We start from the raw sequence: 24,413 nt of genomic DNA on the forward strand, positions 1-24,413 counted from the left end.
CAAACTCCAAGGTACTCTTCTTTATGTTAAAAGCTATAATGCCAGGCTTAGTTCAAGTTAGAAAACATCTGCCTATTGTATACATGTATACTAGTATAGATTATGACATGCACTTCGGAGTCCCTATTCTGGGGGCAAATATAATTATGAGTATGAAACTTTTCCCTGTATTACTATTTAGTACATAACTAATATTTGTGCCCAATCATCTGCCTCCATACCAGCCGTTATCAGCCACTGACTGGAGTGGTGTGGTGGTGTGTTTACCTGCAGAAACACACTGCCCTCTATCTCGCTATTTTTGGGTGTTTTCACAGTTTGTTTAGGCTGCCCTGAAACATCCCGGTCTACCAAAAACAAACAGTGAAAACACCAAAATACAGCGAGCGAGAGGACAGTGTGCTTAATGCTTATGCAGATAAACACCACCACACTACTCCAGTGGCTGATAACTGCTGCTGGTATAGAGGGGGGTGATGGGTAAAGACATGTATTTATTGTTGCGTTATGTAAACACGGTGCAAAGCTACATATTACGCCTTTAAATGTAATTTGTGCATTTTATGTTTAGTATTGTCCTGGAACAGACAAATCAATACGTGTGTGCGTGCGTGCGTGAGTGTGTGTGTGTGTGTGTGTGTGTGTGTGTGTGTGTGCGTGCGTGCGTGCATGCGCGCGTGTGTGTGTGTGCACACGCACCATTATGGGATAAACGAACGGGAATGCATTCAAGCATTTTAAAAGCAATCACATTTATAAATATACCCACAGCCCTGGATATCAAAGCTAATGCTTCGGTCACTTAACTGCCACCGTGGAAAAGGACATTGTCATCGATGTTAGTTACTAGACCCATGAAGAAAATGAAATGAGGTCAGGTTCTCTCGTGGAAATACATGGAATACGTGGAAATATCCATGACATGGGATAAATTCCACTCATGGTTCTGAAACCTTTTTCATGTCAAGGACCCCCAAATGAATATGCATTAATGGCCACAGACAAGACCCCCATCTGAAAATATTTTATGGCAGGGACAACCATACAAGATGTTTGTTGTTAAAGAAAATAGCTATTTCAAATAGCCTGTAATAGGGTTAAAGTGGTTAAACTGACGTGATGCAATATTGACCATTTTTTCTGGAGACCCCTTGGAATCCCCCCATGCAGTGACCCCTGGGGGGCCCCGAGACCCCTTGGAATCCCTCCATGCAGAGACCCCTGGGGGGCCCCCGAGACCCCTTGGAATCCCTCCATGCAGAGACCCCTGGCCCGCTTTGAGCATGAGAACCACGATGCTGTGTGTGAAAGGGAGATAATCTAATCCTGGGATTTGCGATATTTCAGACCCCCCCCCCCATTTTTGATTAAATCTTTTGTATATCTCTGAACATTTTCATTATTAATTAAGAACTTGATATGATTTGGGGTGATAATGGTCTTACTCTAACTGTAGACCACGGGGCATAGTCTGTTGTTTTATAGCCTCCATACAAGATGACATATTTTATGTCATTATTATGACAGATGATGATGATCTTCCAAGGCAAGGCCAAAGGCTGTTGTGTGACCCCTTGTCTGTCTGTCTGTCTGTCTGTCTGTCTGTCTGTCTGTCTGTGAAACTGATCTAAATAGTTACCGTACACTCATTCTTCTCTTATCATGTTCTGTAATTACATATGGATATGGGGGCAGACGGGCAGTGGACCCCTGCGGGACCCCGACCGCATATTGAGAACCACCGGGATTAAATCCAAAACGGAACCCACACAGTACAAAATGTAGCTAATTTGGCAAGATGTGCCAAATGGACCCGCAAACCGGGGTCCATTTAGTTACATTTTGCGCCCTCTCAATCTCTCATAGTTAATCCTGATTCCTGACTGAGGATTATTGTGCAGCAATAGAAAGTGACAAATCAAAAAACCCCACTTCTCCATTTTCACTGCTGACATTTCAGGAAACGCAGGGTCCCCCCTCTAAACGACTTTGTTTGCTTTGTATAAATCAGTTATTTTTCATCCAAGGGACACCGTCGTACGAAGTGGCATACATACACACAGAAGAAGCTCCGCAGGATTCAACCTTGGAGCACAGAACAGAAGAAGCATGAATACTAGTGTTGTTCAACTCACCCCATTACTGTTGTGCAGAGAGAAGATATGGAAGATGATCTTTTATGGGACGATAAAAAGCAGACTGGAGATCCAACTGGATTCCTCCCCAGATCTCCTTTAGTCTCTGAACGGATCCCTGTCTTCTTTCCTCCACGTTTACATTTCGTTATTTAAGAAAAAGAAAAACCCGAGATAATGAATTAATTCCAGACTAGAGCAGAAGTACAGTTGTGTTAGTGTTGTTTTAGTAATGTTAGCGTAACGTTACAGCAGCGCGTCCGCTCCTTTGTTTTAGCAGACACAAGCAGCCGAAGCGCAGGACAAAACAGCGTCTAGTTTGTGTGCAACGTGACTCCTGTTAGCGCTGTAGTTAAATGTGAGTTGAGGAAGTATCGACGGAAAGTGTGTCCCCGCTAACAACACACTGCCTGAAGCACTGAGCTGTGTGTCGACTCGAGTTGCACAAAATGAAATCGCCTTCAGCACTTCTGTAGTTGTGCAGTGGTTGAGGTTCCTCCTCCTCCTCCTCCCAGACAGATCACTGCTGGAGCCGCGGACTGCTGTCTGGTCCCATTCATGGATGTACGTGTATGTGGTGTGTGGATGATGATGTGCACTTCACCGCCACCATGTGGCGGATCCTGGTTGGTGAACTCAAAATGTGACTTTCCCTTTCCACTTTATGCCTTGTCTAAAATGCAATAGTAGTTCCCAACCTTTTGAGACAGGCTGTGACCCCCCACCCCAAAATAATAATAATAATAATAATTGAATGATTGAATACTTTATTTGTCGGAAATATAAACAGCACGAGGAACAGTCAGACTTCAGCGCCACCTGGTGGTCACCAGTTTAGGCTCTGAGAGTGCCAATTCACCCATTATAAAGAAAGAAAGAATTTGTAATTCTATTATGCATGTAATGTGCATGTCATCACCTGTACACCAGATTAGAGGAATTTTCAAAATATGGTTGAAATAATAATAATAGAAGAATTCCCAAGGGAGGACGTCTTAACGCCCGTGGCATCCATTACAAAGACGGCAATAAGACGGGATAACGTCCCTGGCACTTAAACAGTTCAGACTAAAAGGCTAACACAAAAAGGTTTGTTTCCATTGTGGTCCTTGACCTATATGCATTAAATTCATCAATGTAGCATACAAAGATATATATAATAATATATGCACAACAAATAAAAAACACTATATGTAAATAAATAAATAAAAGAAAGGGGTCAACCAGGGGCCCGTTCCACGAAACTTGGATTAGAGATTAAACCGGGCTTTAACACATATCCTGGTTTAATATATCCTGGATCAGTGATTAACCGGTTTCATGAAAGCTGGTTGATCTTGCCAGATTAACTTAACCAGTTAAACTGGATATGTTGAGGCTTGATTCGGTTTCATGAAAGTGATGCTACATTAGTTACCATGGAAACTAATGCTTTGGATTTAGCCTGCTCCGGACCAGGCTAACAGCCAGGTTTAACCTAATCCTGATGTCTTTACTGTTCATTAAGCAGTCAAACTGATCACAAACCAATGATGTTTTCCAGATTTATTCAATTATTATGGGTTTATGTTGCCTTATTTGTATCGGTCTGCATTAAAGGACTAATTTAAGCACTATATAAAATCAAATAACCAAAATATATAGGCTGCACAACATCATGACAGCTTGTGAGCTTGTAGATCAGCTGCTTTTGGTGAATGTTCCCCATGAATAGGTTTGCTGTCGTGCAAGTGCAGTGCACGGTTAAGAAGAATTATTATATTATATTATTATTATTTTTTTGTAAAAGTGAAAACTAAATACTAAATATTACCATTACTCATTGTTTTACAACATATTACCATTTCACCCACTACTAGTCCTACATACTTACACCTAGAAACTCCATTCAAACCTATTTAGGTTCATCCTACGGTGGACATGTGTGCCTGAAAAGGAATCTTTGAAATGTTTCATAGTTTTAGAAATATAGTGCTTTCAAATTTGAGACATTTATAGGCAGATAGTGGCACTTCAAAAAATCACTTTCACCTAGAAACTCCATTCACACTTTGTAAAATTCAGCTTACTGTGGAGACACATGCTGGAACTTTTTACTTTGAAATGTTTTGAAGTTTCTGAGTTATTTAACTGAGCCTCGCTTGGCTTTAGTGGAACGGAATAAACCAGGCTGTAAAGATCAGGATTTAAAAAGCCTGGCTTTGGCCTAAATCCTGGATTAGTTAATCCAAGTTTCGTGAAACAGGCCCCAGGTCGAGAACCACTGGCCTAATGATTGTATCCTATTATTGACACACACACACACACACACACACACACACACACACACACACACACACACACACACACACACACACACACACACACACACACACACACACACACACACACAGTCACACACACACACACACACACACACACACACACACACACACACACACACACACACACACACACACACACACACACACACACACACACACACACACACACACACACACACACACACACACATAAATTATTTTCCACAATAGATGCTTACATTCTCTCTCGCTGCTTGTATCTTCAACATAGACAGACCACAGCTATGGTGTGATCACGCACGCACGCAGCGTTCAGTTTAGTGGAAAATGGAACATGAATGCACGAGGCAGCACATTTCTTCCCGTGTTCCCTGTAGCTTACTGTACATACATGAACTAATCATGTTGCTCAGTGGCCTGTTTCAGACCACTGCTCTGACTCGGTGGGGAATACATAATGTGTATGTATGTATATATCATGTGCGAGTGTGTGTGTGTGTGTGTGTGTGTGTGTGTGTGTGTGTGTGTGTGTGTGTGTGTGTGCGTGCATGCGTGTGCTACCTCCCCGAGGTATAATGTGCATATAGTCTCTGTCGGGTGGAAACCTCAAATGTCCAAAAAGCTGCTTTTCAGGATTCAAATACAAAAACAGCAACAGCAGATCTGCACATCTTCTGCTTTTGATGCGTTTGTGTGGCGCTGTAGTAGGGTCACTGGGGTGTCAATTTTAATTTATGCAAAAAGGAAAGTAGAAAAACACCCCCATAAAAAGTTAAAATATGGAGATAAGAGGTTTCTGCCCGACAGCGATGATGTTTCATCTCGTGGTCCTCGGTGATGCAGGCTGGAGTCAGACCATCTGCTCTACAGGGCCTGACCGTGAGGACATTCATCAAGTTTGGCAGTCCAGAGTGCACAGAGCACACCTGCATCAAGCAGTTCTCTCTCTGGAGCTGATTGGAGTGATTTCTTTCTTTCTTTCTTTGTGTTTTATTTATGTATCTTTGTGCAGGTGGTGGCATGGCGCATGGGGGAGAGCTCTTGTTTGTTTGCATTGTTTTATTTATTGTGTCATAAGGACTCCTCGTGAACACGAGATGATTCATTTCAAGCGATTCATCCATTCAATAAAAATCACACCAGTGTGAACCAAGTGGTGCAACTCCCGTCTATTGGTTCTCTGTATCGTTCCAATTTGTATCATTCCAATTTCTTCTCTGTATCGTTCCAATTTCTTCTCTGTATCGTTTGCGTCCAGCAGGTGGCAGCCATGTCACATACTTCTCTCGTTCCAATTTCACGCATGCGCACACCACTCGTGCTCACACAGGTACACACACAAACAGGTACACAGCTACACGGACATTGCATGCTGGATGTAGAAGTGGTTGCACCACTTAAAAATGTCAACAATAAAGCACATACTGTAGCAGTTTATCTGGCTCAGCAGTCTTAGTGCCTGCCTCCTCCAATGCCAGTGGTACTATTATGTTCACTGAGGAATTCAGCGTTTGCCTTGGTGGACCACACTAGAATGTCAGGGGGGTGAATCAGAGCTGCCTGCTCAGATCATTTCTCATCTTTCATTCCTAGTAGGAGGAAATAAAGCCTGGGCATTTTGCTTGGCCTGATGCTTCATTCCCAGCCTTCCCTGACAGCCATGTGATGTTCCCCTTGGGGTGGTAGAACTTATACCATTCTATCCCGTCTACACCCCTCCAGCACCTCTGCCACCTTTCTCAGGACCAGGTCATGGCGCCACCTGTCTTTTGCCGTAGTGCTTTACGATGTGCAATACGTTCATCCACTCACTCACTCACTCACCACATGGCAGAGACAGCCTAGCAAGGCTCAAACATGCTCATCAGAAGCAATTAGGGATTCAGTGTCTTGCTCAGGGACACTTCGAACACCAAGCCAGGAAGAGCCGTGGCTCCAACTGGGAACCTTCTTCAGACTCCAAACCAAAGCAGCTTCTCTACCTCCTCCCGAGCCACTGCCACCCCCTAATTACATGTTTGCCTGAAAAGGAATCTTTGAAATGTTTCATAGTTTTAGAAATATAGTGCTTTCAAATCTTTTTTTTTTTTTTTTTTTAAGATATTTTTTTGCGGCTTACGCCTTTTTATTGATTTTTTGAAGGGACAGACAGTAGGCTGACAGGAAACGGGAGAGAGATGGGGGGATGACATGCAGTAAAGGCCGTGTCGGGTCCGGGAGTCGAACCCGCGGCACACTGCGACTGGATTACCAGTCCGGTGCCCAGACCGTTACGCTACGGCCTGGGCCTCAAATCTAAGAGATTTATAATGAGGCCCAATGGCAGCTTTTGGCACATCAAAAAATCACTTTCACCTATAAACTCCATTCACACTTTTTATAATTCAGCTTACTGTGTGGATACATGCTGGAACTTTTTACTTTGAAATGTTTTGTAGTTTCTATTTAACTTAAACGCCCAATGCATTCTCAATGGCAATAGCACAATCTTTGGCACGCTACTAGTCCTACATACTTACATGTAGAAACCCCATTCAAACTTTAATAGGTTCATCTTACAGTGGACATGTTTGCCTGAAAAGGAATCTTTGAAACGTTTCATAGTTTTAGAAATAGTGTTCAAATTTGAGAAGTTTTTAATGGGGGTCAATGGCAGATTTTGGCACAAATCTCTTTCACCTAGAAACTCCATTCACACTTTTTATAATTCAGCTTACTGTGGACACATGCTGAATTTTTTTACTTTGAAATGTTTTGTAGTTTCTGAGTTATTTAACTTAAATGCCCAATGCATTCTCAATGGCAATAGCACAAACTTCGGTACGCTACGATCACACCGCACTTATATTCTACCTATGAGGGTAGATTCTGCGTATTTGCGGATTTCTGCAAAAAATAGCTCCATTCCCATTGAAATGCAATGGCAGAATCCGCCCTCATAGGTAGGCCCACAATTAAAGTGCTGTTTTTTGAGGGGCGCTCTATAGCCCCTATGTCCAGCTTTGAGGCTGTGCACGCAAACATTGTATGCCATTGTCAATGAATGGCCAGTTGAGTGTTTGTGTAAACACAAACATTGAAGACGATGGTGAGGACGCAAATTGTGATTAGCGGGAATGAGATTATGTATGATAAGAGCACCCCTCAATTCACACCGGTGTGATTTGAGGGGCGCTAGCCCATCCTATAGACCGATTCACAGAGGGGTGCCCTGGGCGCGGCCATTACTGAGGTGTAATCCATGGAGCAGGTGCTCCATAGGCCAGGTGTAGCTAATCAGTGCTGTTGCACTTAATGGTACACCTCAGTAATGGCCGCACCCAGGAAACCCTCTGTGAATCGGTCTATACAAAAGGTTCAATGTTTATTTAATAAACGCCATTGACAATGAACTGAAGGGAAAACATACGCCATATTGTTAATGGCATTTAATGTTTGTTTTGACATTTGTTTTATATCACCTAATAAACATGAGTTACTTTAATATATTAGCGCCCCTCACTTCACACGGGTGTGATTTTTAACATTTCTCAGCTGCAACTATTTATTTTAAACATACCGTCATACCAGTGGTACATAAATGCATTCATAATTTCATCAGAGATGAAATCCGGTCATCATAGAACATATTGTCTACGATCACAAGGGGGCGCTCTGTACCAAGACTGTCTGACAAGGAGTATAATAAACTGGAAGAAAATCAATGTGTTCTGGTCCTACTGACTGGGCTGAGCAGGAAATCCATTCATGGGGAAGTCAGAAGCAGCAGCCATGATGTCACATTCCCCAGCTGTATGGATGTATGTGACCTCCACTCTCTGGAGGTGATGGAAGGAAAACCTGACAACCCATCAGGCACACTCAACTGATACAGGTCAACTATAGGCTGCCATCAAACATGAATATCCCAACAAAGATTGTGTTATTCACCGAATTGCCTGTGACAATCTGTTCATTACATGTTCTCTTCACATATGAATATGTAGCCTCATTTTGTAACATTAATCAAATGTTTGTTCATTGAGGTTTGGCCTTATAGATGGAAATTTTAGACTAGTCGTGTAGTCTGTCCCAAAATAAAATAGTTTCAAAAGAATACTGTCATTTTTAGCTTGCCGCCCTTGGACTTTTGCTGAGTGGCCCCTGATCTTAAATTGAGTATCCCTAAAAAACCTTTTTGCTTCAATAAAAAAAAGGTATATTTAAACCACCTTTACCTACATGATCAAAGTATTTCACACAACAATTGAACCATTTCACCATTTATTGAACAAAGTTTCACCGTTTATTGGACAACGTGCAAACAACCATGCGAGTTGTCTACTTCAGCTTCTTCTTGGGGCGCAGGTTGTTGGTGTGTCCACACTTCTTCTTGCGACAGTTGACCGCACGGGGGTGGAGACGGGCATAGCACCTGGAACACAAGAGGCCATGGGTCATGGTTGGGGATGGGTTCTTCTGAATGGACCTGAAGGTCCTTGAGACTAAACATGGTTTCACGTTGCTTTTCATCCGATCAAACAAAACATTAAATAATCTAATCGCAATCATTTAAGATCATTGAAATTATTTTACATCATCGAATGAGAAACTTATAGCTTTACCAGTATTTTTTCAAAGGGGGAAATCATGTAACAGTCTAATTAGTGTTCCAGGCCTTTCGGCACAGAGTTGCCCATTCATGTAGGCAGCCCTGCTTCCTAGAGCTGGGTCTATCTGAGCCTCCACTGGATTATACTCAGTCACTCTGACAGGCATAGTGGCGGGAGGCTACACACGTCATTTACTCCTAAAGTTGCATTACGGTAAGTGCTATATAATACTATAGTACAATGATCTTTGTTGTACTTACTTGCGGCAGATCATCTTGTCACAGTTGTACTTCTGGGCCAGCATCCTCAGAGATGGCTCAATGATGCCACCACGCAGACGCAGCACCAGGTGCAACGTGGACTCTGGTGGAGGAGAGCACACGGTTTAACGTTAAACATGCTTTAATGAAACAGTTTAAGATTAAAGGGGTGTAAGTGATCAGTTCGATAGGAAACAAGTTTGTTCAAAAGTTAAAGCTCTAAAGCTAAAAGAAAAACATACATAATCCTGTATGAGTTATCACTACTGATTGGTTTAAATTGCTATCTTCACCTGAATACAATTTGTTTACTCAAGATGCTAGCAACAGGGGCAATCCCTGAACAAATTATATAGCAATGATTACCATTTAACACCAATTAAAACAGAAATATCACCTACAATGCTTACTAACATTTATAATCCATGACAAAACTTGTCTGGTGCTTGCCAAAAGTAGTTTTTTTCAAGGCTACAGTGTGTTGCATTTAAGATCAGTTCTTGATGGCAAGAGTATAAATGATGCTTTGGACAGCATAACTTTATTTAAACAGTCCTGATTAAAAACTTCATCTTGGGTTAGAATGGTGAACGTGGCTGATCTACAACATCGAGCAATAAGCTTGTAGACATTTTCGCTGCACAACATTTTTATAACAAAGTTGACTGGTGGGCCCCCAGTGCTCTACTCCTTTTACCCCTCTACACAAAATAAAAATCACAACAAAATAAGCAATTCAACAGTGCAGTCTCTGCAGTCCAATGAATTTAGATGTTCTCAGACATAGTAGGCAGTACAGACATATGGCTACACAAGAATACATGCTGAATCAATGGCTCACCAAATTCTTCAGCCTCAAAAGTTGCAGATGAGAAGATTCTATAAATATTATTTTTAAGGACTTCCCCTTAATACTTTTATTGAATTGTGATACTGCATAAGTATCACATAAGTGTTAAACATAAGTGTTTAGTGTTCCAGGCCTTTCGGCACAGAGTTGCCCATTCATGTAGGCAGCCCTGCTTCCTAGAGCTGGGTCTATCTGAGCCTCCACTGGATTATACTCAGTCACTCTGACAGACAGGCATAGTGGCGGGAGGCTACACATGTCATTTTCTTACGCTTTTATTATTAAGTGATATATAAAACTGTAGAATGATGATTTGTTCTACTTATGTTCACCTCTCAACTAGGGATACAAGCTAGCATTGCTATGGTTCATGGAGTTAACCTTGAACCAGAACCTAGACTGGGTTATTTACTTATCTGTGCATTTTCATAATGGGCATTAGCATTAGTGACAGTAAATCTCACCTTTCTGAATGTTGTAGTCTGAAAGGGTGCGTCCATCTTCCAACTGTTTGCCAGCAAAGATCAGACGCTGCTGATCAGGAGGAATACCTGAAAAACAAAACAAAAGCAACCTTTAACAGCCATCATGAACCAGTATGAGCCATCTCCAGTTCAGTGGGTGTTGCCACTCAAAATGGTGATGATTGGTTGACGTAGTTGTGAGATGCATTCTTAATTTCACTTCCATCAGAAAAGAGTGCTTTAAAAAGCACCTTTTCTTGGACCATAGATCAACTCGATTACCTGCGGTTGTCTCAGGGTGAACAAATGTTCCAGGCCTTTCGGCACAGAGTTGCCCATTCATGTAGGCAGCCCTGCTTCCTAGAGCTGGGTCTATCTGAGCCTCCACTGGATTATACTCAGTCACTCTGACAGACTGGCATAGTGGCGGGAGGCTACACTTGCAGTATGCCAAATAAATGCATTGAATGGGTCCACCCATTTAAACCCACCAGATACAGGATTGGTGTGCACTAGGGACATCTGGGCATCTGTGTAAAATTGGCCATTTTGTCCAAAATGTTTTTTTTAAATTAACATTTGAAAAATGGTCTGTTTAGTATATGATGTGAACATGCAGGTACATTATCAGACCTAATTTTATACTTCAGCTTCTTGTTTATTCCAAATACCAATTTAACACTGAGGTGCCCACTCTTCCTTAGTGCCCACCCATCCTGTCCATCCTAACAACCCACTATAATGCCCTACAAATTGTAGGGCACAAAGCCAAGTGAAGTATCTACGTTTTTGACAGACGAGACTTGTATATCCCAAAAGTAAAATGAGCCTTCGTGATTTGATAGGATAAACAATTACCTTAAGAATATACAATTAGTGTAAATATGTAATATCACTTATTTGTCAATATCTCATCTGGCTGAGTAGTTGAAAGAAACTTTTAAACCCATAATCGGTCAAAGTGCAGTAGTTACTACACGTTGGCTTTGTGTTTATCCCCAATAGGTCACTTATTTTCCTCCTTTACACCAAATCCTTTCATCCAAAAATCGAACGCTTAATTTAATTGTATTATACCTTCCTTATCCTGGATCTTGGCTTTGACATTTTCAATAGTGTCACTGGGTTCCACCTCGAGGGTGATGGTCTTCCCCGTCAGGGTCTTCACGAAGATCTGCATCTTGACAGGCTTTGGGAGAAACAAACAGCCATCAAGAGAAAATAGATACAAGCTCACACCGCGTCGCTTGTTTATCTGCCATTTTCGGAGTCATAAGTGTTATTAGTGTTCCAGGTCTTTCGGCACAGAGTTGCCCATTCATGTAGGCAGCTCTGCTTCCTAGAGCTGGGTCTATCTGAGCCTCCACTGGATTATACTCAGTCACTCTGACAGACTGGCATAGTAGTGGCGGGAGGCTATACATGTCATTTTCTCTTACGCTATATAAAACTGTAGTATGATGTTTTGTTCTTATGTTCACCTCTCAACTAGGGATGCTGGCTAGCATTGCTATGGTTCATGGAGTTAACCTCGAACAAGTAATAATCAGTCCGTATAATACAAAATAAGCTAAGAGGTGATGGCTATGTTTAGTTAATCAAATAACGGGTGGATTATCTAATATAGAACTGTAATTAATGTCCGGACGTCAGCGTGCACTGTACGCATCTGGCAGTTAGCATTAGCATTAGCTCGAGGCCTCGCCACATGTACGGGTAGATTTTAACGTTTACTTTAAAGTGTCATTTTCGGCGTGACGGCAACCCGCCGACGGTTCGATAAGTCATATAAACTCTAAAGAAGAGCGAACGGTGTGTTTATAACAGTTTGTGTACGTTCATTAATAAGTAAAAACGTATAAAATGTGAGCGCACGAGACGTGAACCCACCCGGCCGACAGCTGAGCCTCCACGGAAAGAGGGAGCATGCGCGGCACGAGCGGAACTTGTAGCGGCTCATTTCCTGCTGTTACTCAACGTCTGGTCCGGGGCCCTCAAATGGGCCTCAAATGGACTCTTTTACGACTACGAGTCTGACTCTGAGATGATTTTACAGTGTGGGGGTCCCGGAGCAAAATTAATTAATACATAGATAAATAAATAAATAAAATGGGTTGGTTCTCAATGTGTGGTCTTGTTCGGACCAATGCTGACCTATATATAGCATCATGGGAAATACAAATAATATAAAATAACAAAAAAAATGTTTATACATGTTAATTTGGGGATCCTTGTCCCTTGACATGAAACAGGTTGAGTCTGAGAACCACTGGACTGCATATCAAACTGGGGGTCCTCGAAATGTAAACGGTTGACAATCAATTTGACACTGCATGAGGAATCCATTTGGTTCCAAATTTAACTAAATTAACTAAATTGGGACATAGAACACCACGACCCCCCCCCCCCCCCCCCCTCTCTCTCTCTCTCACTCACCCCCAAAGATTCATCAGAAAATAGCACATCTACAAGCTCACAAAGCATCGCTCTGTGACCTGGCTTGTAGGTCGCTACCCAATGGCGAAATATATGGGTTCACCGTGCTCTTGGGGCCTACTGGCCTAGGCCAAGAGCAATATTGTGGACCCATACAACACTGCATGTTTTTCCAAGGAACAGCAATGTCCGTGTTCACCTATGTAGTATGTACCTATGTGTCCGGCGTCCGCCTACGTATGTGTTGGTTAATGAGCACCAGTATGTATGACTATTAGTACCAGTAGGGGCGCTGTTGTGCCAGAAACAGAGAGAGAGAGAGTGCTACACTGTTGCCTGCTAATGAGAGAGAGAGAAAGAGAGAGAGAGAGAGAGGAAAGGGGGGGGGGGGATTTTTCTAATAATAATAATTATTATTATTATAAAATGACAATTACCGTTCAATTTAACACTTACCGTATTTATTTTAAAGGAAAAGGTACTCAAACTATAGCTGGTTGTCTGGGTTAGGAGGACCCGCCGCAGAGCGTATACAATTTAGCTTTCCTGTACCCTCAGGGCAACAACCACTCTTATATAGGGTAGGCTGTCGAATACCCGTCGCGATGACGATTCGAATCGTCCATATCCATATATGGAGTTTGTACATTGACCTGATGTCACCACTAGATATCTCCGTTTGTTACAGGCTGTGTGATAATAAATGTCATACCTCAACTTGTATGCCAAATACCTACATAGAATATGACTATGGGTTCACACTAGCATCAGGGGTTGGATTGTGGTAAATCCCTGGTGACATACTAGTGTCATGTCCAGGGCCAGGGGTGTACTTGAAAAGTTGTACATCATGTCCAGGGGTGTACTTGTACATCAAGCTTCCTCATGCTACAGAAACAGGAGATAGGATAGGCTCCAGCAAAGGCTTACTTACTACATATTGTGCACACATATTCAAAGTGGGATTATGTTGAACACAATGACCATTGGCGGGAAAAAGACAGATCTATTTAACATCTTTATTAGAGATGTTTTATATAAAGAAATACTAAATTTGACCCAGAGACCGTCTTTTAAAGCTCTACATGGTCTAGCTCCCATTTATATAACAGATTTTCTGCAACCCCATAACCCTGTGCGCTGCCTTAGATCATCGGATAGGGCCCTCATAGTCCCTCCTGCAACGCGTCGGGTCACTCGGGGTGACCGGGCCTTTGCGGCTCGGGCACCTTTGCTCTGGAACTCCCTGCCCTTATCAGTGCCTTCTTTTAAAATGCTTTTAAAAACACATCTGTATGCCAAGTGTTTTTCCTAACATTGTTTTTAATTGTTTTATTGACCTGTTATTTTCTTCATGTTTTATTGTCTCTGATGTTTTGTTGTTTTGATGTTTTTTATGATTACTGTTTTATAACCTGTCTGTAAAGCACTTTGTAACTATATGTTTGGAATGGTGCTATACAAATAAAATTCATTCATTCATTCATTTTGATGCAGCAAAGATACAGCTTTTGTTTAAGAGTATGTATCCAATGGGCCTCTCTGCATAGCACTTTCTTGATAATGTCTCCACCTCGTGAAGAGGTAGAGATCTTTTCTATACCCCAGAAGCGTAATGATGCTGGGGAGCCATGGTTGGCTTGTATGTAGTGCCTAGCCATGGCTTATTCTATGTTGCTAGTGCGTATTGCAGAGCTCCCATCCTTGACTATTATAAAGGTAGTAAAGTAGGTATAAAGTAACTTAATTAGCTCGCTTTTAATGCTGTCTTCAATGTCTTGTACAGCCATATGGATTGTAACAACTCTGAGAGGATTGTGAACAATGGGTCAAACTGTCAAACACTGGACTGGACACTACTGTATATAATTGCCAGTGCTGGAAAAAGTATTCACATTATCATTATTTTTTTAACTTCAATAAAAGTATCAATACTGTAAAAAGTTACAAGTAAAAGTCAGGTATACAAAATGTACTTGAGTAAAAGTAGCCTACAAAAGTGTATTAGTATAAACACGTAGCCTACTTAGAGGGCTAGAGGCATACCAAAAGTAGAACTTTTTTTTTAATGTAATTTATTTATTTATTTAGAAAAATAGCAGATCTACAAGCTCACAATGCCAAAATGTAGGGTTGAAATGGTTAATGTATATGTTTTTGTAACAATAAACAAAATCTACAAAGTTCTAGTAACGAAAGTTTTCATATAGGTTATAGTGGAGTAAAAAGTAGGCTACAATATTTGAGATATAAAAGTGGAGTAGAAGTAAAAGTATAACCTATAATGAAAACTGGAACCAGTTCCAGTAAAGTATAAAAAATAAAAATACCTAAATATTTTTATTTAGTTACATTACACCACTGGTAACTGCAGAACAGAGGGATCCATGAATGCTATGAATAATAAGGGTGCTATGAATAATTTATTTCTGTGGGGGGTGATCAGACCTTTATACCTTGCAATAAACATTATAGGCCATCCAATGATTGTACTGCACTTATATTGTGCTTACAAAAATTGATTTTAAGTTTGTAAATGTTTTTGTTTTTCTATTGTGGTGGTTGATCTATGATCTATGTTTTTTCCCCGGTCATGAGTCACATTGTTGACATCATCATCTCTGTGTTATCATGGTTGCCATGACGAGGGACAGTCGCTGCTCAGGAGAGGATGGGGCAGCTTGCTACAAAGTATAGAAGCAGTAATTCAGCGTAAGGATAAGAAGTTGGGCTCCAAGTTAGTATCCAATATTTTCTAATTCTAAGCGATAATTCTATTGATTCCTTTTTTTTCGATTAATTGAATAATCGAGAAGCGTGACTATATAATTGAGAACCACTTAACTGTTTTATACTGAGATATATTATATAGTTATTTAAATTGTTAGAATTGCACATTGCGATGCGTTGTGAGCTTGTAGATCGGCTATTCTCAGTTTTATTTTCATTTTACACATAAAAAAAAAATCGCCTATATATGCCATGTCCATGTCCAAAATAGGGATTGATCATTAATCGATTATTATTATTTTATTATTGATTATATTGATTAGTTTGAACAGCTGTTGCTCCCCTGGATAATCCAGTAAGGCAAGAGGGGCCAACATGGCTGTGGTGGTCAGAACACCCATCCAAACCCCCCCGGAGGGCATCAACTTCCTGCGGTCCAGTCACATCCCATTCTCTGGTCCCAGCGCTGCTTTCACTACAAGGTTATTTGAGTTTTGCATTTATCATTTTTTTTTTTTTTTTTTTACTTTTTGTTTAGTTTAGTTTATATTTTATTAGTGTTAGTTTAGTTTATAATATAAAATATTCAACAAGGTCAAACAAATAGCAGGTCTGTAGATCAGCTTTTCCCCCCTATTTCTGAAGGTTTCATATATTTTTTTTCTTTTTTTTTAAGATATTTTTTTGCGGCTTACGCCTTTTATTGATTTTTGAAGGGACAGACAGTAGGCTGACAGGAAACGGGAGAGAGATGGGGGGATGACATGCAGTAAAGGCCGTGTCGGGTCCGGGAGTCGAACCCGCGGCACACTGCGACTGGATTACCAGTCCGGTGCCCAGACCGTTACGCTACGGCCTGGGCCAGTTTCATATCTTTTTTAAACAGTGCTTAAATTTTTACTTTTACTCAAGTAAAGCTTGTATACCGAACTTGTACTTGTAACAGACTATTTCTACAATATATGCAGTTATACTTTAACTTCAGTAAAAGTAGGCTACTTCTTCCATCACTGCCCGTTTCCCCAACTCTAGTTTCCAGGCAGACTTCGGCTCTTTCTCCAGCCCACCCTGCAGGACCCCGGCCGTTCCTCTCCCCACCCCGGCCCAGGTGGCGCACAGGGACGTGGGGAACATCAAGGAGTTCAGGACAGAGTCAGGGGACTCCTTCCAGCGGCACCCCCATGCGGTGACGAGGCGTCAAACCCCACCGGCCTGGACCAAACTCACCACCAACTTCAAGATGCACGCGGACCCCCGGGAGGTGACGGAGCTCAGCGTGCAGAGCCACAGCTACACCCCACCACACACCTCCTCCACCTTGTCCAGGGAGGTGACCGAGCTCACAGACCCCCAGAGCCACCCACCACCACCACCACCACCACCACACCCTTCCAGCTCGAGGTTCTTGTAGTTTAGCATTTTACATTTTGTTGTTTTTTATTTCCTTTTTTAAATCTTTTTGTTTATAATGTATGGACATTTAGATTTGAGTTTTTATGTGTATACTGTAGGTAGTTTAGCGTTGTGAGATACATTTCCCAATACTTTTTAAGATTTTGGAAAACTTTTGAATACAGGGCTTAACACTTTCATATCCCCATTCCCCAAATATTTGACTATTATGCTATGAAATATTGACAAATACTAAAACGGAGAACATTTTCTTTACAGTTTTTTTTACGCATAATGCAGTTATAAGTTAAGTTCGTTATCCTTTTTTTTGTGCAAAGCCTTGTTTTATTTGGATTTCAGGTAACAAAAAGGTTTTGTCAGTTCTAGCTTAGTTTATTAGGTTTATTTTAAACTGTAAGCCTTGCTCCAGCCTCTCCAGGGACCGCATGTTGCAGACCCAGAGCTCCACCCGTCCCAGTGAACCCCACGCAGCCAGAGCCCTCAGGTGGAGCCGGGCGGAGGAGAAGCTTCCAGAAAGCACACACAGAGCCTCCTTCACACCTCTCTGTCTCTCTCCTATGGTTAAGGCCTCAGCCAAACATCTGGGTCAGTGACTTCCAGTGCTGAAAAACTTACTCCTGTCCAGAATTCAAAATTCGCTTGAGTAAAAGTACAAAAGTATTGGTACAAAATGTACTTAAAGTATCAAAAATAGAAAGTAGGCAGAATGTTTCGTTTCATACGTTTTCTAAATAAGCTTACTTGTAGATCGGCTTGTAGACCAAGCTTCGGAGCTTGTAGATTGGCTATTTTCAAATGACCGGAATGTATAGGGTGTGAATGTGTGAATGTTTTGTAATAATAGTCCAAATCTACAAAGTAACTATAGTAACTAATGTTTTCAAATGGTATAATACAATTAATACAAATAATACAGTATAATATTTGCCTCAGAGATAACAGTGGAGTAAAAGTAAAAGTACTGAAAATTGGAACCAGTAAAGAATACCTCGAAATTGTACTTAAGTATGGTACTATAGTAAATGTACAACTTTACACCACTGGTGACCTGCTGACCTCAAACCTTTTCATTTCAATTTGGTATGAAATTGGACCACGACCCACATTACTCAGAGTTACAGTCCAGTAAGGGTCCAGTGGTTCACACTCATCTTGCTAAGGGGATCCCCGGACCCCCACTGGGGGTCCCGGACCCCACTTTGAGAACCACTGATAAGGTCAGTGATCCCAAAGAGTACAGCAGAGGCGTATCTACAATAAGGCGAGGGCAGGCGTCCGCCTGTCCAAATCCATTTCTGGCCTGGCCAAAATACATACAATGAGAAAAAAAGAGGACATGAGAACTATTAGTGGACAGCTGATTGGCCGTCGCGGACGGTAAATGCAAGCCTTTGTATACTACTCGTCTGGCAGGTATATCTCTTTGAAAACCTTTAGTGCTACGATTGTGCAAGGGGAGACGACAATTAACACATCTTGCCTGTCCAAAATGTAATTCTTGCCTGCCCAAAATGTAATTCCTGGAAACGCCACTGGACTGGAGTACAGATCCATGTCAAATGATTGATTAACCAAAATCATATTTTTGGCAGTTGACTGTCTATTTATTTTTTATTTTTAGTTCACTGAGTTCATAATGTAGGGCAGGCTATATATTAGTTTGGTATTAACTTTAAGTGGGTCATCATCACTGGGTCAAATATGGAGTAACTTTCTTTCAGAATGAGTAACAGCATATACACTCTAAACACAAATGGTGCAACATCGCACTAAAAGTGGTTATTGTTCATTTTTTTGATAGAGGAAACTATACATAATAGCACCTATCTTAAACATGTTATATTTCATATATATAACTATATAGTGCTATAGAACCCTTAGGTAACTAAACTAAGCTGAAGAACCAGTATAGTGAACCTATAGAGAACCATAAAGGAGCTGAAGTTCTTTCTATGACAGTGGTGCATTATTTTCAAACAATGGGCCTTTTAATAAATAGATGAAATAGCTGAACGGGGAGATAACACATTTATATTTGGGGTCTTGGGATGAATCGATGGGGAACAAACTCTGCTCTATAGCACCTCAACCATCCCAAAGAGAATCACTGAAAAAGCAATATTTGTCTGTGAGCGTAGATATTGTTGGAGTCCAATAAAACCCAGCAGCTCTGTTTGTGTGCTTCAGAGCGATGTTGCACTGTGAGGGGGGACAGCAGAGGTGACACTGCAGTCTCACACTACGGTGACACCTTCAGAGGACAGTGTCAACCACCACCCCAACCTGTGGACAAGGTAACAAACGCCCAGCGAGCACACAGTTGTCACATATTAACACAATGTAGAAATACTCTGTTGTGCTGTATTAAAAACGGTTCTCGAGTACTATAAGTGCAAGCATTTGCGTGACAAATGTGCTTATAGTAGCAAAGGTAAAAGCAATAACAATACATTTGTTGTGTCATAATGTGTTTAGCAGTCCAGCTCCTCTGTGCCGATGGGCGATCAGGTGAAGACGATGGAGAGAGAGACCACTCATGCTGCAGCGTTCGCTCACACAGCTGTCTCTGGGTGTGTGAGGAGAGTCTTTGTAACTTGTCATTGATTATGGCAGTGGTTCACAAAAATGTTGGCCGCAGATCTGAAAAGAGAAGATTTATGTTGTTAAAATGTATTAAAATTATTCAACACTTTTTAGAAGTTTGCCCCCAAAGAAAAAACAAGTTGCATTACAACGCGTTGTGAGCTTGTAGATATGCAAATAGTCATGGTATTTAACATACGGTTATATTGTATATTGATTTTGATTTTATATTGGCACATTTTGCTGGTGACACAAATGGAATCTCCTCAGGGACCTCTGGGTGTGTCTGGAATTCACTTTGAGAACCACTGGTTTATGACACCTCATAAATGCAATGCACGCACAGTAGCAGCATACAGTAAAATGTGTCAGAAACATGACGAATGCTATAATACTTTGTGTCCTACAACAACTAGTGAAAACAGCAGATCTAGCAGCTCCAGAACAAGTGCAGCTGCAGTGGCACCGCATTGGAAACTGAATCTTGGGGATGACTTTAAAGAGCCGTGGTCATCAACGTCCAGGGAGGCCTTTGGTGACACTGGCAGGTCAGGTGTGTTCTCTGGTCACCACACAGGATTTGTTTCTTACTGTACCTGACTGATGACTAATTAATTATACACATCGGTGGAAAAAGTATAATATCAATATGCCTACTGCAATGTAGAAATACTCTGTTACAAGTAAAAGTTTGGTAGGCTACACAACATTTACTTGAATAAATTGGTATCAAGATTTAAAAGAAGAAAGTACTCATGCAGAATCTCCCGTTTCAAGTTTTCAAATGTATCAAAATCTTTCGGTTATTTTCAAATGGCCGAAATGTATATAGGCTTGAAGTGGTTAATGTAGTAAAAGTAGAATATTTGCCTCTGAGATGTAGTGGAGTATAAAGTAAAAGTAGGCCTATAGAGAAAAAGAAAAGGAGAAATGAATACTTGAGTGCAGTACTGCAGTACAATCAGTCACGGTTCCTATAGTCTGCTATACTGTAAAGGCTCATTCATAGTCTGGATTTTCGGTGGTGAGGTGACCACCGAACTACAACATGACGTCACGAGCCGCGGTGAAGAGCAAACCACCGCCACCGCCCCAGCCCTTAATTCCCCCCTATTTAAAAGGAAAGAGGAAAACTTCAGTTCAGCAAGGATCCTTAGTCCAGTGGTTCCCAAAGTGGGGTCCGGGAACCACCAGGGGTCCTTGAGGGAGTTCAAGGGGTCCTCAACTAAATGACAGTTAGGAACCAAATTGACCCTTATGGGTCTGTAACTCAGAGAGTGTACAAAAGGAACCAAATGGACCCAATTTTACAATATAAATTGGGGGTCCGTAGGCTAATGCATGTCAAACTGGGGGGGGGGGGGGGGGGTCCTTGAATTTAAACTGGTTGAGAATCTCTGCTATAGGGCCGTAAGAATCTTCTCTTATGGGGGGTCCCTGGCATATCTCTTCAAACGGGGGTCCGCGGGGCTAATTAGTGTCAATTTTGGGGGTCCTTGACATGAAAACGTTTGGGAACCACTGCCTTAGACCATGCACCTCATATTACATAATCTGTCATTACATATGGGGCTATATTTACTGCCTTATCCCACTGTTACTTCAGTCACAGACACACACCTTATACATAGCATGAACCATATGTATATAGTATTTCACACTGCCATGTTGATATCTCACTTGTTTTGTTTTTCTTTCTTTCTCTAGCTTGTTACACCTTTCTTGAAACTGCAGCGAATTCCACGCATATGTTGTACAGTTGAAAAGGCTCCTTTTCCTTTTAACTCAGTGACCATCCAATCTTTTATCCTCGACTCCAAAGACATGATTCATACTGTCCCACAGCAGTGTTTTAACAGGAAGCCTAACGGAGAAGCACTCCATGTAGACTGGGAGTAAATGCATGTACAGTACATTTACTTAAGTACTGTACTGTACTGTACATTTTTAGAGTCATTTGTACTTTAATTGAGTATTCCAATTCCCATTCTACTCCAATAAATCTAAGAGGCAAATATTGTACTTTTACTCCAATACATTTATTTGAAAACTAGATTTTGATTATTATTACAAAGCATACATTATAACCACTTCACCCTTGCTGAAGGAGGTCTTGTCCTGCCCAGCCTCGGTCCCAGAGAGTCCTGCCTGACTGACTCTATTGTTGTGTTGATCAGGTGATGCTGTCCACCTGATGAGGAGGAACAGGAACCTGAGCTCTGTTCCCAGGGGGGACACCCATCAGGGACGCAACCGAGACATGATGTCAGCTACCACCAACACGTCCTTCTTCTCTGAGGTGAAACGCTGACCCCTGCTGGGGTCTTTGACTTGAGAAGAACAACACCTTGCTTGTCAAAAAGATGTCCAAACTCCGAAGAGGGGCACAATGGTTTAATAATATAGCATCAAAGTCAGTTTAACCACTTTAACCCAATTTATACTACGATCTGCTATTTTTGGACACAATGTGGAACATTTTGTAATCATTTAAGACATTTTCTTTTACACAAATCTCTTCTTATAAAAATAGTTTGTTGGCACAAACTCTTTTCAGATATGCCAGATACGGTTAATTTGTGTGTCTGTCTGAAAGTGAAAACCACAAACTTACTTTATGTTGCATCAGTCTATGAATGTCAGGTTATGTTAAGTCAGAATCACTATTCAAATCAGTACTCAGTGTTCCTAATATGTAAACAACATGACCTGCATGTGACTGCAACTTGTTCTGCAACACAGCTCGCTGATAACAAACTATCTTTACACCTGGTAAAACTGAATCCATTCTCTTTGGATCAAATTGTAATCTCAGCAAGGCAGATGGCTTCTTGGTTAGAGTGGGTGACAATATTATCACACGAAAAGATGAAATTACCTACCTAGGTTCCATCCTGGAGGCAAATCTTTCCGGTGATAAAATGGCCACCAACATAATCAAAAAGGTCAACCAAAGAACAAGATTCCTATAGTATACAGGATCTCCTCACTGGTCGACAAAAACACCTTGATGACCCTAACAGGAGCCCTCGTACAAGGTTTCTTCGACTATGCATGCACCTCTTGGTACCACAGCACCTCAAAGGCCCTTAAAACAAGGCTCCAGACTTCCCAAAAGAAACTGGTCAGGCTAGTAGCCTACTTGGCCTCACTCCCTGAACCCACCTCACCCCTGCCCACTTTGACAGGCTGGAATGGCTTAGGGTTGACAACAGAGTACAGCATCTTGCAATGGGTCTGGTCCACAAGATTCGATACACACCAAGATACCCATTAACCTGTCTAAATACTTCCTTAATGTTAACGAAGTGCACACCCACAAACCATGTGCAACCCAGATTCGGCACAAACAAGGGACTACATTATTTTCGCTCATATGCCACCAAAATGCGGAACGCCCTACCAACAGTCATTAAGACATGCAAATCCCTTGACTCCTTCGAAACCGTTCTCAAAGGGCACCTATGGACGGCTGCAATTCGAAACTGGCCTCCGTAAAATCTGAATCGCCCCCCACCCACACTTCTTTCCCCTCACTGTATATGTTTCTTTTCCCTTTTTACCTCCTTTATGATGAATTCCTGATCTGTTCTTTGGCCAAATAGAAGTGTATATTTGTAAGTCTCTAAATGTTTTGATGAATTGAACAAGGTGGACCCTCTTGTAAAAAAGTGTAATGCTTTATTGGGTCGTCCACTCACAGTTAACAGTTGTTGTATTGAGTTGTGCTTGAAATGTACTGTAATTCTGCAAACTGTTAATAAACACTTAAATCAATCAATCAATCAATCAATCAATCAATCAATCAATCAATCAATACTGTATCAGTACTGTATCTGCTGTACTACTCTTATTTAATGTATGTAGGATTCTGATTCCTGTACTCTTGTAGTAAGTGATTTAACTAATTAAACCCAACTTCCTTTTTCGTCTCTAGACCAAATCTCTTCCCAGAAAAAAGTGTGAAATGAGATGTCTCTGTACTGTACATCTCAAAGTCCAAGAAGTGGAGCCATTTGTAAATGTATTGTAAACATAAATTATTTTTATTTTTTATTTATTTTTGTTTTCTTCTAAGTTCTTCTTCTTCCTGTCTCTCCGTATAGCGGAACCACAGAGAGCGACCGGTACATGTGTCTGGAGCTGACCTGCGGACTAGGAGCAACGTAGACTTGGGTGGATCTGGTCTGGGTGGTCATCAGTACGTCAGGACCACTGTCCAGGAACACTACCCCTGGAGAGGTGGACACGGAGCTACCACCTGCACCTGGACACCTGGATGGGTTCTGTCTGGAGACGGTAAGAGCCACATATGATATGGGATGATACTGAAAATCTATAGAGAAATAAAGTGTCGCCTCTGCTCTGACAACACATGTCACCACCAGTCGCTTGTGGCGGAACATGTCCTCCCAGTTCTACTACTGATCAGACGCTACAACCAACTTGTAGAAGTCATTAAGTCACTATATGGTGCAGTGGCAGAGATCACCTTCCAACTCCGCCTGGTTTCCCATCCACAAACACAATCTGACTTTTCACTGATTTCAATGCATGGCTGAGGCAGCTGTTGAGGTTTAATCTGCTCAAAACGTACAAGATCACGTTCCAATTTCTTCCAATTCATACAGTCTGTAAAGTGTAAAC

At 41.4% G+C, this 24,413-nt stretch overlaps 2 protein-coding genes across 2 annotated transcripts in view; both read right to left on the reverse strand.

Annotated features, from left to right (window-relative positions):
* Positions 1 to 2,638, reverse strand: part of homer3b (homer scaffold protein 3b) — an 83,184-nt gene extending 80,546 nt beyond the window's left edge. The window contains exon 1 of the mRNA XM_083766441.1: positions 2,136 to 2,638. Coding sequence (XP_083622567.1) covers positions 2,136 to 2,140 — 5 coding nt within the window. The 5' untranslated portion in view covers positions 2,141 to 2,638. The remainder of the gene's footprint in view (positions 1 to 2,135) is intronic.
* A 6,050-nt stretch (positions 2,639 to 8,688) lies between these two features.
* Positions 8,689 to 12,530, reverse strand: uba52 (ubiquitin A-52 residue ribosomal protein fusion product 1). Its single transcript, XM_083767362.1, has 5 exons — positions 12,495 to 12,530; positions 11,682 to 11,793; positions 10,605 to 10,691; positions 9,291 to 9,393; positions 8,689 to 8,852 (listed from the first exon to the last, which is right to left on the reverse strand). The coding sequence occupies exons 2-5, from the start codon at positions 11,782 to 11,784 to the stop codon at positions 8,759 to 8,761; spliced, it is 387 nt and encodes a 128-aa protein (XP_083623488.1). The 5' UTR covers positions 11,785 to 11,793; positions 12,495 to 12,530; the 3' UTR covers positions 8,689 to 8,758.
* Between the last annotated feature and the right edge of the window lie 11,883 nt (positions 12,531 to 24,413).

This window comes from Protomyctophum parallelum, assembly GCF_964188405.1.
Source record: "Protomyctophum parallelum genome assembly, chromosome: 6".
Taxonomy (NCBI): Eukaryota; Metazoa; Chordata; class Actinopteri; order Myctophiformes; family Myctophidae; genus Protomyctophum; species Protomyctophum parallelum.

Coding starts and splice junctions, on each gene's coding strand:
- uba52 (XM_083767362.1), bottom strand. CDS start 11,784: ATGCAGATCTTCGTGAAGACCCTGACGGGGAAGACCATCACCCTCGAG. Junction 10,692..11,681: donor CAAGATCCAGGATAAGGAAG/GTATAATACAAT, acceptor TTTGTTTTTCAG/GTATTCCTCCTGATCAGCAG. Junction 9,394..10,604: donor AGACTACAACATTCAGAAAG/GTGAGATTTACT, acceptor CTCCTCCACCAG/AGTCCACGTTGCACCTGGTG.